Genomic DNA, 13,994 nt, shown 5'->3' with positions numbered 1-13,994 from the left:
GTGGATTCTCCTCCTGGCGATTTTCGCTGCGCTCCCGCTCCTGTTCCTGCTTCCTGAGGAACGACGTCTTTATGTTTTATGTGTTACTGTTCGTCTCCGTGCTGTCCTGTACTGTTCCGTGTTTATTAATCCGTTCTATTTTTCAGCAATTAAACCGTTTTATTTTTCAGGGCCGATTTCTCTGTCGAATTTTAACGTTTGCTGGAACAAAACTAATGTCCGAAAGCGTCAGCTCTCCTTCGCCGGTCACGTGTCGAGGATGTCAGACAAAGAGTCGGTCAGGAAATTCTGCCCTCTACACGCTCTCATATGGAACAAGAATAACAGGATGACGAGGCCTCATTGCCTCCACCTATCTACAAAGTGTGCTGAGTGATGTCAATGACGGGCATATCTGTGGGATTGCGCGGGATACAAATGGAGTGGTTATACTGGATTGTCACGCTACTAGCATTCATTGTGTCATTGTGACCGCCCGGATGAGGGATGATTCTACTGTCACGCTCTTTGTTTCTGGTATTCTGAGTCGACTGAGGGATGATTCTACTGTCACGCTCTTTGATTTCTAGTTTGAGTGCTAGTTTTCATTGTGTCCTTGTGACAACCCCGGTCAGTGGATGAAGTCTCTTGTCGGCTTGTGAGTGCTAGTTTCATTGTGTCCTTGTGACAACCTCGGTCAGTGGATGAAGTCTCTTGTCACGCTTTTGAGTGCTAGTTGAGATCCTGAATCTCAACCCGGTCAAGCTGGTTGTACTGCGCTATTTGTGTTTCGTGCAATCTTACAGGTTTGTCAGTTACTGACGTCGCCCAGTACACCTTGCGGTTAGATGGGGAATGTGAGGCGTTGTCATTCTGGTTTTCGCGTTCTGTGTGAGGGCGTGTAGAGGGCAGTATATTCCTGGCTGGCTCATTGTCTGGTGTTCTCGGCATGTGACCGGCAACGGAGAGCTGAAAAGCTTTCGAACATTGTTTTGTTCCGTACCAGGTTTTCATCGCTCTTCTCTTTTTTTCATTTCAGGACTCCCAAGAAGTTGAAGAAGACGATGGTAGAAAGCGACTACAGAAGATGCCGAAAAAAGAATAGTGAACTCCGCAATCTTGAAAGTTAAGTTGATTCACATATAAATTAGGATTAATGATGTAGAAATGTGTGACTACAAAATGTTTTTCTTTTACTCAATTTCAGCTTCGACGAAACCCAAGAAGACAAAGAAGTACTTCGATTCCGAAAAAAATGATGTAAAATCGACTGACGATCACGCAACTATATCTGTACTTTGATTTCGAAAAAAATATTAGACAAAATTATCTTCATCCTTGTAAACTTTCGGACTACATGAAAAAAAAGACCAAAGAAATGTATAAATTAGACAAAATTATTAACCTTGTAAACTTTCGGACTACTTGTATGAAAAAAAGACCAAATATTGTAAAATTGTCGAAAAAAATGATGAAAAATCGACCGACGATCACACAACTATATCTGTACTTCGATTCCTGCCTGTTTCGCTCCTGGCAGGTGTGTCACGATCGTAAGGGACACCAACTCAAAAAGTCAAACGAGAGCTCATCAGAACAGTGCACAGAAGGGGCCAATTTGGATGAAACTCAACCAACCAACTAAGGAGATCCTCCGATAATGAACCCAGCCATCATAAAAGGTAATTTGATATTTGATAAACTGAACCCAGCAAACTTGAAATGTAAGTTGATTTTTGGCGAACTGTAGGTTTGCCTATGCAAATGGGCTGGAGAAGCAGTTTTCATTTTAAATGAATAGAGTACCGGTGTGTCAACAAGGCATAAACATTGGCTGTTGAACCAATAGTGTTGATTTTTGGTGTCATGGTTTGGCTTATAATGAATTCTCGAGCCCACAAAAATTTCATAGTGATCAAGTTATTTTTAGGGGACTTATTCTTGAAAAACACGTAAAAACCCTGCTTTTTAGCACTAAGTAATGGCACGTTTTCATACATGTGAATTTGCATACTTGGAATTGAAATATATAAAAGTTCAATCGGATGGAAACTCTTCTAGGAATCGTATGTTCGCTTATAATTTGTTCGGTGTTACGAATATAACCGAGTAGGCTATTCTAGGTATATTATTTATGGAAATTATTATAAATTCTAAATGAAATATTTTGTCATTACGGGATATCTTCTTTTAATCATTGCAGCTAAATTTCAACTATGAGAAAAACCCAGTTTGAGATCAACTACTCGTCAAAAATCGACCAACTGTAACAGCGCACAGATGAGGCCAACAAGAATCCAACTTATCAACAAACAAACTTAAGATGATCCACGCCGATTACGAACCAAGCAATCATTAAAGGTAACTTGATATACATGAAATTATTTCGATAAATTCTAAATGAAAAATTTTGTCATTACGGGATATCTTCTTTTAATCATTGCAGCTAAATTTCAACTATGAGAAAAACCCAGTTTGAGATCAACTACTCGTCCAAAAACGACCAACTGGAACAGCGAATAGATGAGGCCAACTAACTAACTAACTAACTAAAAGGATAATCGCCGATAACCAAGCAATCATAAAAGGTAACTTGATATACATGGAATTATTTCGATAAATTCTAAATGAAATATTTTGTCATTACAGGATATCTTCTTTTAATCATTGCAGCTGAATTTCAACTATAAGAAAAAACCCAGCTTGAGATCAACTACTTGTCCAAATCGACCAACTGGAACAGTGCACAGATGAGGCCAACTAACTAACAAACTAATAAGATAATCGCCGATAACGACCCAAGCATAAAAGGTAACTGGATATACATGGAATTATTTCGATAAATTCTAAATGAAATATTTTGTCATTACAGCATATCTTTGTTTGCTCATTTCAGCTAAATCCTATCTATATGAAACTGCCCAGCTTTAAATCAATGACTCATCAAATATCTACAGATAAGCTCAGCCCACTGAACAATCCAAGCTTGAATCAAATGCATCAACCAATTGCATCAACCAATCCAAAATCTACAAACTGGAACGGTGCACAGAAAAGACCAGAACTGAACCCAGCAATCTTTAAAGGTAAGTTGATATACATGAAATTACCTGTATATAGAAATTTCAGTCCTCATATGAATATCATTTAATAAGTGGCTATCATCAAAGTCTATTTACCGGTCCACATTGCTGAACTTTTATCTTCACTAGTCTTAAACAGTGATGAACTAGTCCTACTACTGCAATTAATTATTGGGGTTTAAATCAGCAATTGACGTCAATGAATTTTACTTTGTGAAAAACAGGGTGGCTTGTAATTTGAAATGACACGTAAATTATGATAAATCTGTCTGAAATGTTTTGCTTTCTTCACTTTGTTTCAGCCAAACTACATCTCGGAAAAATTGGCCTGAAGAAGACACTCACAAGTAGATGAATACTGATCGACCCATTTGCTGATGAAAACTGCAGAAGCCCAGATGAAAAGTTGAGGATCCAGCAACGGATTAATCACTCAATGATGGATTCTTCTACAATCGGTGGTTTATTTCTATAAAACATTAAATATCAGGAGCAGCAGAGACAATAGTGAATCTTATAAACCACTGATTCAAGCGACAAAGCTAATGGAATCTCATAAACACCGATTCAGAATAAACACTGCTTTAAAAGAAGCAAAGACTATAGTGTATCTTATTAGGAGCAGCATAGATAATAGTGCATGTTATAAACACTGAAATCCAGGAGCGGCGAAGACAATAGCAGACTTCTGTAGTAAAGTATTGATTTTTTTGCTTATCACCTTTTTCAAACCAGTCTGATGGATAATATAGTGTTTTCAAGGAAACTATTTGATAATGTTTATGCAATGTGAGAGTCTAATAAAAGCTAAGCTCCATTAATTCAAGATATTGGTCTTCGATCCATGGTTGATAGATAAGTCAAGTTAAGTTAGTCACTAGGGGTAAATGGTCGTGTTGAGTGCCTAGTTTTGACTCGTAGGTCTTGTTGAGTTAACTCCTAAACTGAGATATAGTTTCAATATGAATTGTGAGTTTAATCTTTCAACTTACCATAGTTAAACATAGTCAACTGTGGCTATTTGTCCGTGTAGATATCACATAGTTAGGAAACATAGAACATAACATTAGACCAGTGTTGACGTACAAATATTAACTATTTGCTGAATAGTAGATGTACAAATTTGATGGCATTGATATTTTCGAAGGTAACCAATTTGAAAAATTTGAAACGAATCGTAGATTTCGATTTAAACCTTCATCAATCTGATGATCATATCTACGTACTTGAAAACTTAACCTTTATCTGAAAGGAGACCATTATTTACATTCGAGAGGTAAATCTAGGAATAACTAGGCATAAAGTTATAGCTAAGACTAATTTTTAACGTTTTAACATTGTTTATAGCTGTTTGAACTTCTTTTATTGTAATGGGTAAATCCATATCACGAGATGGCTCTCGTGAATAATCATTTAGCTTCCAATCGGGTGTATAATGATTATTAAGGAGTGGCAGTGAATCAGTAGTGCTTTCTTAAAATGGGCCCAGAACTTTACAGTGAAAAAATGCCTGCAGTTGTAAATAGAGAAGTATGAATGATAAATAACTACAAACTACAAGTACATAAATTAATTCTAAAAAAAACCAATAAATAATAAATAGAATAAACAACAATACAAACAAAAAACAAATTAATATTCTATTTACATGAAAAGGCATTTTTTCAAATATTTATCAACAAGGTTCTTCATCTATCGAACAACCTTCCCTAAGTATAGCGAAAACCCGAGATCTTTTCTGTTGTTATTCAAAGCATTCTATCAACTCAGTTATTGTAATGAACAAAACAAATAACCATAAACCTTTACTAAATCGAAAAAACATTTAAAAAGATATCTGATATGATAGAATGCTTTGAATAACTGTGATGAAAGATCGACCCGTCCTTTCAACTAGCCGCGCTCAATCACTGCTGTGACTGTTTATTGTTATACATGGGTAAGACTCGCTATCTAAAATCTGGTACATACATTTTACTTTTTAGAAAGAATTTAAAACAGCTATATACTTAAGTTATCGACGTTATTGATTAGTTACCGATTGTATAGTTATGATGAAGCTGCCAGGAAAAACGTCAGAATACTTAGTATGTAATGTCAAGGTGTTTGGAAATCTTTAAGACAAGGCAAAGTAAGCAAAATTCTAGTTTTCTAGTGAAAGTAATGATTAATTGATACTAAGAGTTCCAGAGTGAATCTGAGTTTCTCATCTCTTAGTTTTAATGCTTTTATGTTGGAGATTGTTATTGTAACACAGTCCGCGTGTTTGTAAATTAGGAACTTGCATGACGATTCCTCGGTTAAGATATTATTGTTGCGTGAATAAAACGATGTACATTTTCATCATTCATGTTAAAACTTTTCAGTTGTTAAGTTCTATAGCAAAAATTTCACTTTGGTGCTTTTCAGTGGTTCATAAAATACTGATCTATTCAAGGCCCTGTCGAAAATAGCGAGAGCATAGAATAATTGTCCTAGCTTTGTTTTGATTATCAGTTTAACCGCGTCTGTGCGGGGCCTGTAATATCTGGACAAGAAGAATTTCTGATCTTTATATAGAGTTGTATTTATATCTACTATCAAGTTGAATAAAACAATTAAGAAGTTAGCGCAGCTTCGTCAATCAAACCATATTTATTTGAAAATACTTGATTTATCTTAAATTATCACGAAGAAAAACCTTTATAATAGTTTGCAGGGTTTGATCTGAGGAATAAATGCCACTTGACCTTGGGGCAAGCATATATGTAATATCACTTGCCCCCTCAAAAATCAACTTGCTCTACATGAATAGTGCGATTGTGACACAATAATCCCTTGCATCGAGTGGGATAAAAGCTTTGAGACAGAATTACACAAGCCCGGTGGATGAGTGATTATGATAACCTTCATGCCCTAATGAAAATATACTTCGGACTAGTGCTTAAATCAGACCCTGCTTTGTTTCAAATGTAAAATTTGTGAAAAAGTAGTTGATAATATAATGTTTGAAGAAATCTCTTAAAGACGAGGAAAATTTGGCAATGTTTTTAGTTTCCTTGTAATAATTAAGATTAATTAGTTAACCTTACGCTTTCCAGAGTGAGTGAATTTGTAGGTTTAATGTTAATTAAGATGTCCTCAATCTCAATGTCATTTGAAAAGTTGATGATGGTAGATTCATATTTTATGAAATATAACAAAGTGTCGGTTATATTGACCTCATGAATTGTCAAATTCATAATCTAGACAATTCATAATCTTAGACTTTCAGACTAGTCCTTTTTTCGGTGTTTTATGGATCAAAGTTTACAACTCTTTGTGTATTTTTGTTATATTCCCATTGATGCAAATTGTATGAATCGGCTGTTGTGGAAATGTATCATATATAAAGACTTATAAATACCTTGCATGTAACTTTTGTGATTTTAAAGTTAGTACAATTTCATACATAGTAATAGAAATAAAATTGCTATTAAAATTTGAGAAAATAAGCTTAAAGTTAATAATTTGATATGTGAAAATAAAATGATGTAAAGAATGTAAATCAGAGTGATTAATCCTACGCTTTCCAGAGTATTTGGCCAGGTTTATCTCTGGTTTTAGTGCGGGGGCCATGGACAATTGAGTCCATGGTTGTGCCATAGACTTTTTTGTTTTAGAGTCTATGTTTGGACCAAGGGGCGTATAAACATTCATTTATAGTTTATACGCCTATGGTGGTTGGACTAGTTGTTTTTTGAAAGTCCACGTGTTTGAGGAGCTTACGTTGCCTCGAGCAATCCTGGCATTTTGTATAATTGTTGTATGAGAATAAATATGATTTTAAAATTTGTCATTCGTTAAGCAACAAGTGATACTATTTGTATAACGAAGCACTACTAAATAAAATGACTATATGCACCAGAGAAAACCGACCAATTTACGTTTCACATGCATTTGTTTATATCTGGTATTGCTTACACTTATTAGCAGAGGTGGTTGAATACACAGATAGATGGCACCCCTAGTGATGATTTCTAATGAGTGCAATAGCTCATCGGACTTCGTTTTAGTCAAGCATAGTTCTTACACCTCTAAGTGCATAGGTCTTAGTTTTAGTAGTGTGTAGTTTTAATAACACCCCCATTTCACTGCCCTTCTATTAAATTCACTGCTTTTCACGGCCGGTCCGTGAATCATTTACAAACCCTGGCAGTTGAATCGGATGCAGTTTCCTGGAAAACTTTTAACTAGGCCACCACATGAGGCACGCTTTTCATATACAGTACACGCACAGATTGCATCGCAGCGAGTCTTGTGGGGCGCACGTCTGTCGGACCATCGATACAAATCTAACCCAATATGTGACTTAAGGACTCCTTACTTCAGCAATGGACTCTTCCTCACCCGAGATCATGATCGACCAAAAAAATTAGATTAAAATTTAATCTTAAGTCTTTAAAGCCTGTCTAAATTTATTCAATACCAAACGTTTCATCATATGGGATTATTAAAATATGCACCCACTAAAATACTTAATCATGATTTGAATATACATGAATATTCTTTTGACTCAAAAACTTGATTAGACATTAAAAAAAACTTTAATAGTCAACATTTAACCTACGTTAGATAATTGCTTGTAGATTTAACATAAAATCATATCTAGGGATCATTTTTTACGTTCGCATAAAATTTGAAATTTTCAACTCCCCCCTCCCCCTCTATACGCAAAATGGGCCATTTTTTCATATACATTAGGCATTACAGTACGCAATTGCACTGACCCCCTCCCCCTCCCTTAATGCGTACGTAATAAATGAATGACCCCCTATAGCAACAAAAAACCTGGTTCTGAAAATCAGGAAGGGTTGGTAGCCCTGCATTTAAATCTAGTTAAAGTCTGTGGCGTTCAAAACAAAAGTCGATAAGTCATTGTTCAAACAAGAACTGCTAACTTGTACTATAGTATGAGTAACTCCATTTCCTAAATTGGTCATATTATCCTCAGTTGTTCCTACGTCTCCGATGGAATTTTCTTGAATTGCCGAGGCAACAACGGGCTGCAGATCGGCAGCGACCTGCGCGATAACCTGACCGTGGTATTCGGAGTGGTGGCGCTGTAGCTCGTCGTATGACGGGTATTTAGCGTCGCACGACGAACAGCCCCAACACGCATCCATCTCGGGTGAACATACAACCTCGGTTGCGTGTATCACAGCCGCGTGTTCTAAATGATGTTGTTGTAAATCGAACAACGTGTTGTAGGTGCGAGCGCACGCGTTACACTCGAACAGAACGGCGCCGTGCGTTCGAACGTGATGTTCGAATTCCGTTTCCGTGACAAAACTCTCTGGACATAAACCGCACAGAAACACTGGTTCGGTTTTAACCACACCGGACGCCGGTTCTTCACGAGGGACCTCACCTGCGGCGGTGGTCGTGGTCGGCTCGGTCAACGAGTCGTTCTTATTCCCACGAACGATCGCAACTTTGATAACTTTACTTTTCCTTTTCTTCGGTGAAGATGATTTCTTTTGATTAGCTTTCGTCGTTTTCTGTGGAGTCTTTCGATCGGCGGTAGTTTGCTCTGCACGAGCTTCACCGGCTGATTCGTGTGTTCGCATGTGATTATCGAAGTGACCTTTACGACCATAAACCTTCGCGCAAATATCACAGTGATACATTTTCATCAAAGTAACCGATGAATCGGAAGTTTTCTTTCCCCCCTTCGCAGCGGGGGGAGTTTCTTTAGTCATTTTCGCAGATTTATCACCGGGAGTTATTTTACCTGCTTTCACAGTGGCGGGGGTAGGTTTTTTAGTAGTTTTTGCACCGTTGTTGCCGGGAGTCTTTTTCGCGGAGGATGCTGTTTTCGTTTTCGCAGAACTCGGAGTAATCTCGGCTGTTTCAATCGCCTTAGCAGTCGGAGTCCTCTTTCTCCTCGGCGTTTCTTCCGGATTATTATTTCGACGTGTTTTATTCGCAGTCTCTTTTTTCATTTTCCGAATCGGTTTCTTTTTATTCGCAGTTTCGATAACGCCGCTCTTACCGGACGCGATTTTCGCCCGGTCCGCTTCAGACTCGGTTTTCAACGGATCGTGTTTCAGTTTTTTATGTTCTTGCATCTTTTTCAGATATCTGAATTTCTCTCCGCATGTCTCGCACGCGTACGGACGTTCCCCGGTGTGAATACGCATGTGCACTTTCACATAAAGCGGATTCGTGAATTTCTTCGCGCACACCTCGCACGCGTAGTTCTTTTCGCCTTTGTGTTGGCGCTGGTGGCTTCGAAGATGGCAGAGTTGACGGAACGACTTGCCGCAGTCGTCGCAATGATACGGTTTTTCGTCGTTATGCCAACGCATGTGTATTTTCAGCGTCGAACTGTTGCGGAACGATTTGTCGCAGATCTGGCACTGAAACGGTTTTTCACCCGAGTGAATGCGACTGTGATATTTCAGACCCGACTGAAAAAAATAAATAAACAAATTATTCAATTACCTCCTTATTTGATAAAGGCTACTATAATAGACTCCACTTGCCTCAGATCTCGTGGACAAATGATTGTTCTGCGATTTCAAAGCATTTCACCGATTCAAAGAATTTTATGACCTTACTTTTTAGAAACATATTTTGTAAAGAGCATTGGCATCGTTTTATTGAAAAGCTCATTTGAATAATTGGTATAATCATCGTTATTTGATTGATTAAGAAATTCCAAGAACATTTCAGCTTTGAGATCAGTTCATGAATTTAAAGAGATGTTAGATAATCAATTATCATTATTACTATCATTATTTGATCGATTAAAAGATTTTATCCTGGCATCTTCCAGAAAAGTTGATAATTCGAATTCGTTGAAGTATGAATCACAAGAATTGATCAATTTCTTACCAACTGAGTGAATCTCATCTCACAACTTTGACATTTGTAAGCTTTCACTTGGCTGTGAGTGAGTTTGTGAGATCGAAGGTTCCCCGCTTGCGCGAATGTCTTGCCACAAATCTCACAAACGTATGGACGCTCGCCAGAGTGACATCTCTGATGAACCTACAGACAAAACAGAAAAACAAATCTTCTTAAAAAGTTTACTTATCAAATATCAAGAATCATAAATAGATATTGTTTTTTCCCTCATTCAGGATATTGTTTACGCAGGAGGTTGATTGATGATTCTTGATATTCATCAAGAATCTCATCAAGATTGATGAGAAAGCAGTGACTGATGGCCTTCACCATCAGGAGTCAAAGTCATAAATCCTAGATCAAGAGAAACCAATGACCTTTAACCATCGAGATTCAAAACCATGAACCCTGATTGAAAAGAGACTGATGGCTTCATGTTTTTTGTACTTACGATCAATTTACATTTTTCCCGGAATGATTTATCGCACTGATTGCAGTGGTATGGTTTTTGTCCGGTGTGTATACGCATGTGGGCGGTCAACGCGCACTTGTACGCGAACGCTCGCTGGCAGACGGGGCAGTTATAAGGTTTAACGCCGGTGTGCGTACGTTCGTGGTATTTCAGGTGCGCCTTCTGTCGAAACGTCTTCTTACAAACTTCGCACGTGAACGGTTTCAAGCCGGTGTGTATACGCTGGTGCAGACGCAGATCTTCGATCATCTAAAACCATAGTCACAGACATTCATTTTTCAAAGGAATTACATTGAAGTGTAGATATTATGAATATACGCTGCTGTACTTATTTGACTTTCACAAATTATAGGATTGTACTATACCCCTTAACAACTGCCTTCTAGAACTATTGCCCCTCCACATTTTTCAATGTCTTGTCAAAACATAATTCCCAGACAACTGCCTCCCCCCATTTTCTATGCTTTCTCATGGTTGTAATTTATTTGCCAAATCAAAGGAAACATTGAGTAATAACCTGCAATTGTTAATGACTGTTACCTAAGCAGATCAGGGTTCAAATTCATGAAAACATTTTAGCTCAAAAGTAAGTTTAAATTGTTAACCTGGGGGCAATTGTCCTGATTGTATTCATTGTTCGCATGACTCAGGGCAGGATAGCAAAAAGCTGAGCATAGATGAAACAATTTCAAAATCAAAATAACTTACTTTAAATGTTTTTCCGCACTCCAGACATTCTAACGGTGTATCAGACGAATGCATGCGTTGTTTGTGGCTGTTTAAATTCTGTTTAAACCGGAATGCTTTTAGACAGACGTCGCACTTGTGCGGTCGTTGAAATTTCGAATGAGTCACACGGTGCTCCAATAAACTCGATTTATACGAAAATTTCTCCGAGCAAACCTTACACTTGTACAGACGAAGTTTGGCTTTCTCTCGATCTGAAATGAAGATCGTAACCAGATCGTAACAAGTGTTCCGACTGATGGTTTGTAAATTGTTAAAAGGTTGGTGAGGCAAGTGGGTGCCAAGTTATGGACGTATTTGACTTTTCAATAGATCTTTAATTGCAGCTAACTGTTTCCAATTCCGTACCAATTAAGTCAGGAAATTATCAAATTTTCTAAATTATCCATTCATCAGCTGGCCGACACTGGTTCCTTATAATGTAAAGTTTGACGTAGTCAAAATCAATAGAGCTCTAACTCAAAGGCAAAGGCGACATATTTACCTGATAATTTTATATCACCGAGTGGCAGTATCGCCTTTTGAAGCTCTTCATCATCGAATTCATCGGCGGAAACTGAAATAGATAAAAACAAAACTCAGAAACCGATACGAAAACAAACAAAGAAATAAATTAATAACCGGGATATGCGTGAGAATATTGAACCCCGAGTACTGGCACTTACTTTCTTCGAAATCATCAAATTCATCTTCATCTAAATTTTCAATAGATTGTGACACTTCAGTTTTGATCACATTTGGATTGATATCTTCATCTGGTAAGCAATATATCGAAAATATTCTTAATTTTTTGACATTCAGTGATATCACAGTTACAGATCAACTTCTGGGAATAATCGATTTACAGTTTTAAATACTAATCAACTGGCAGCGAATGAGGGCGGATCCAGACACGTGCTCCAGTCGCAATTCAACTGTGCCCTTTTGAAAATACCATGGTAATTTTTTTTCAGGGTACTGTTTCCACCCACAAATGATAAATAAACAGTCCGATGCACAAGATTCCGCAACTATTTTCTTTAATTTCGCTCAACGTGCCTTGAAAATGCACTGGGATCTCTAAATCTCTCGGAATCGTTTTGGCTCGGCGCTCTCTCTCTGCTCTTTTCAGCTATGTATATGCCCTCTTTGTTTCATTGTTCATGTGTAAGTCTACCCCTGGTGTAAAGCTATTTTGTTACCTGTAGTATTTGCATTGTTGAACTGTCCATCGGAATTGCAATTTTCATTCTGAGACCAGACCGATTGTATCTTTGGACGAGCAACACCATTAACTAGTATTTCATTGCTGTTTTCAAAACCTTTTAGAAAAACGCAACAAAAAACATGTTTTAAGGTCATGAAAATTGATTTGTTTTATAGTCAAACCGGTGTTGATTTAGATCATATGGGCCTGACGAAATTCATCCAGTTAATGAGAAATCTGGATTAAACATCATATTTTACACATGTCCATAGATTGATCATACTAAAATCCGGGTTTAACTGATCAGAATTAAAGCTGGTTTGACTGTATCACAATCGTCCTGATCTTATTTTGTTCGAATAGAGTTTGGGATAGGGCCACACTTCATCGATTCTGAAGGAGATCGATATATTGATTTTTCTGATAATACCTGGTATCGAATTCTGTCGTTTTTCAACCCATCTCTTCCACGTATCCCGGTCAGCAAGAATCACAAACTCATCCAATAAATCAGGATACGATTTCAAACACTGTTTTATAGAAGCACCAGTCACTTCTGAATTAAATAACAATGAATTCTATTTCAATCTGTTTCACTGAACGTTGGTAGTACTTTTCTTTTCTTAGATTCAACTAATCGAGTAAAAGAAGACTTTTTCGAAGACCTTTGGCCTACAGTGTAAAACAGATTGAACATCGATGTCTGATTTCTGCTACACATCGGCGCTGGTCATTTTCAGACTGATATCAGGAATTTACTACCAAAATGAACTCAACTCACTGTTGTTATAACACAACAGTGACCTTACAAATCAGCTTAGATGGGGTTTTTAATGAATCAAGGAGTCATAGGGCGCCTGTATAGCAACAGAGATTATGGAAACAAAGATATCAATAGATATGAAGCCTCCATCATTTTATGTAGTCAGTACCACTGATTTAACTGTGATTAACTCATTTCTGGTATCACAAGTCAGTTTCACTTACCTAAATGATACATGTTTGATACGCTTTGACAGAAATATCTCACAATCCCGAGAAATTATTGATGAAATGTTTACCGAATGTCAACAGCATGAAGAAAAACTGCGTTGCGAAGCAACTAGGGCTCGAATCCAAATTCTGAAAAATAGAAATTGTCATTCATCCAGTCAAAGAACAAAAGTAATTCATTATGGCGCCAGAACAAATAGGAAAGCTTTTCAGTGGTGAGCCTTTATAATCGGATGCACCAGGGCCAGGGCTTGTCACGATACCTGGCTGGGGAAGATTCGACCCAGCATCCTAGGAGTGAAAATATCTGATCGTGAAAGTAAACCACAAACAGATTACTGACTATTAATTCGGGAAGGAATTAATAAGCAGAAAATGTCAGGAGAATGTGGCTGTGGGGCGCGTGCACAAGAAACTGTATTTTCAGGGTTTAGAGGTACGGTACATCTTTTCCAAGCAGTTTACAGTGGTTAACCATGTTAAGTTTCAACATGATGATGAATTCATCACAACTGCTAATTACGGGTAGCTAATAGAATCATCGGTTCTTGGTTTTTATGTTTCTAACAATATTTCATTTTATTTAGCCCCAGAATCTACCAGAGCACCGCCTAGCGGGCTGGTGGGATTCCGCGCCGGTGTCCCATCCGTAACAGCTGACTAT

General features: G+C 37.6%; 1 protein-coding gene and 1 long non-coding RNA gene across 3 annotated transcripts; one reads left to right on the top strand and one right to left on the bottom strand.

Annotated features, from left to right (window-relative positions):
* The first annotated feature begins 381 nt into the window (after nucleotides 1-381).
* Nucleotides 382-6,406, top strand: LOC141904619 (uncharacterized). The gene is made up of 6 exons (XR_012619157.1): nucleotides 382-1,661; nucleotides 2,183-2,340; nucleotides 2,426-2,567; nucleotides 2,653-2,790; nucleotides 2,876-3,065; nucleotides 3,365-6,406. It is a non-coding gene; the product is annotated as an uncharacterized LOC141904619 (long non-coding RNA).
* A 1,168-nt stretch (nucleotides 6,407-7,574) lies between these two features.
* On the bottom strand, nucleotides 7,575-13,962 carry LOC141903613 (uncharacterized). 2 transcript variants are annotated; one of them, XM_074791813.1, is made up of 10 exons: nucleotides 13,854-13,962; nucleotides 13,325-13,459; nucleotides 12,768-12,893; nucleotides 12,333-12,452; nucleotides 11,817-11,906; nucleotides 11,636-11,707; nucleotides 11,113-11,345; nucleotides 10,384-10,653; nucleotides 9,921-10,076; nucleotides 7,575-9,493 (listed from the first exon to the last, which is right to left on the bottom strand). In XM_074791813.1, exons 2-10 carry the CDS (start codon nucleotides 13,335-13,337, stop codon nucleotides 7,916-7,918), a joined length of 2,658 nt encoding a protein of 885 aa, XP_074647914.1. In that variant the 5' UTR covers nucleotides 13,338-13,459; nucleotides 13,854-13,962; the 3' UTR covers nucleotides 7,575-7,915. The 2 variants fall into 2 exon arrangements, with proteins under 2 accessions (XP_074647914.1, XP_074647915.1); XM_074791814.1 differs by having other exon boundaries at nucleotides 13,796-13,914.
* Nucleotides 13,963-13,994: the final 32 nt, after the last annotated feature.

This window comes from Tubulanus polymorphus, chromosome 4 (assembly GCF_964204645.1).
Source record: "Tubulanus polymorphus chromosome 4, tnTubPoly1.2, whole genome shotgun sequence".
In the NCBI taxonomy this organism is placed as follows: domain Eukaryota; kingdom Metazoa; phylum Nemertea; class Palaeonemertea; order Tubulaniformes; family Tubulanidae; genus Tubulanus; species Tubulanus polymorphus.
The sequence above is the reverse complement of the archived record's forward strand: the minus strand, read 5'-3'. Positions and strand labels throughout refer to the sequence as shown.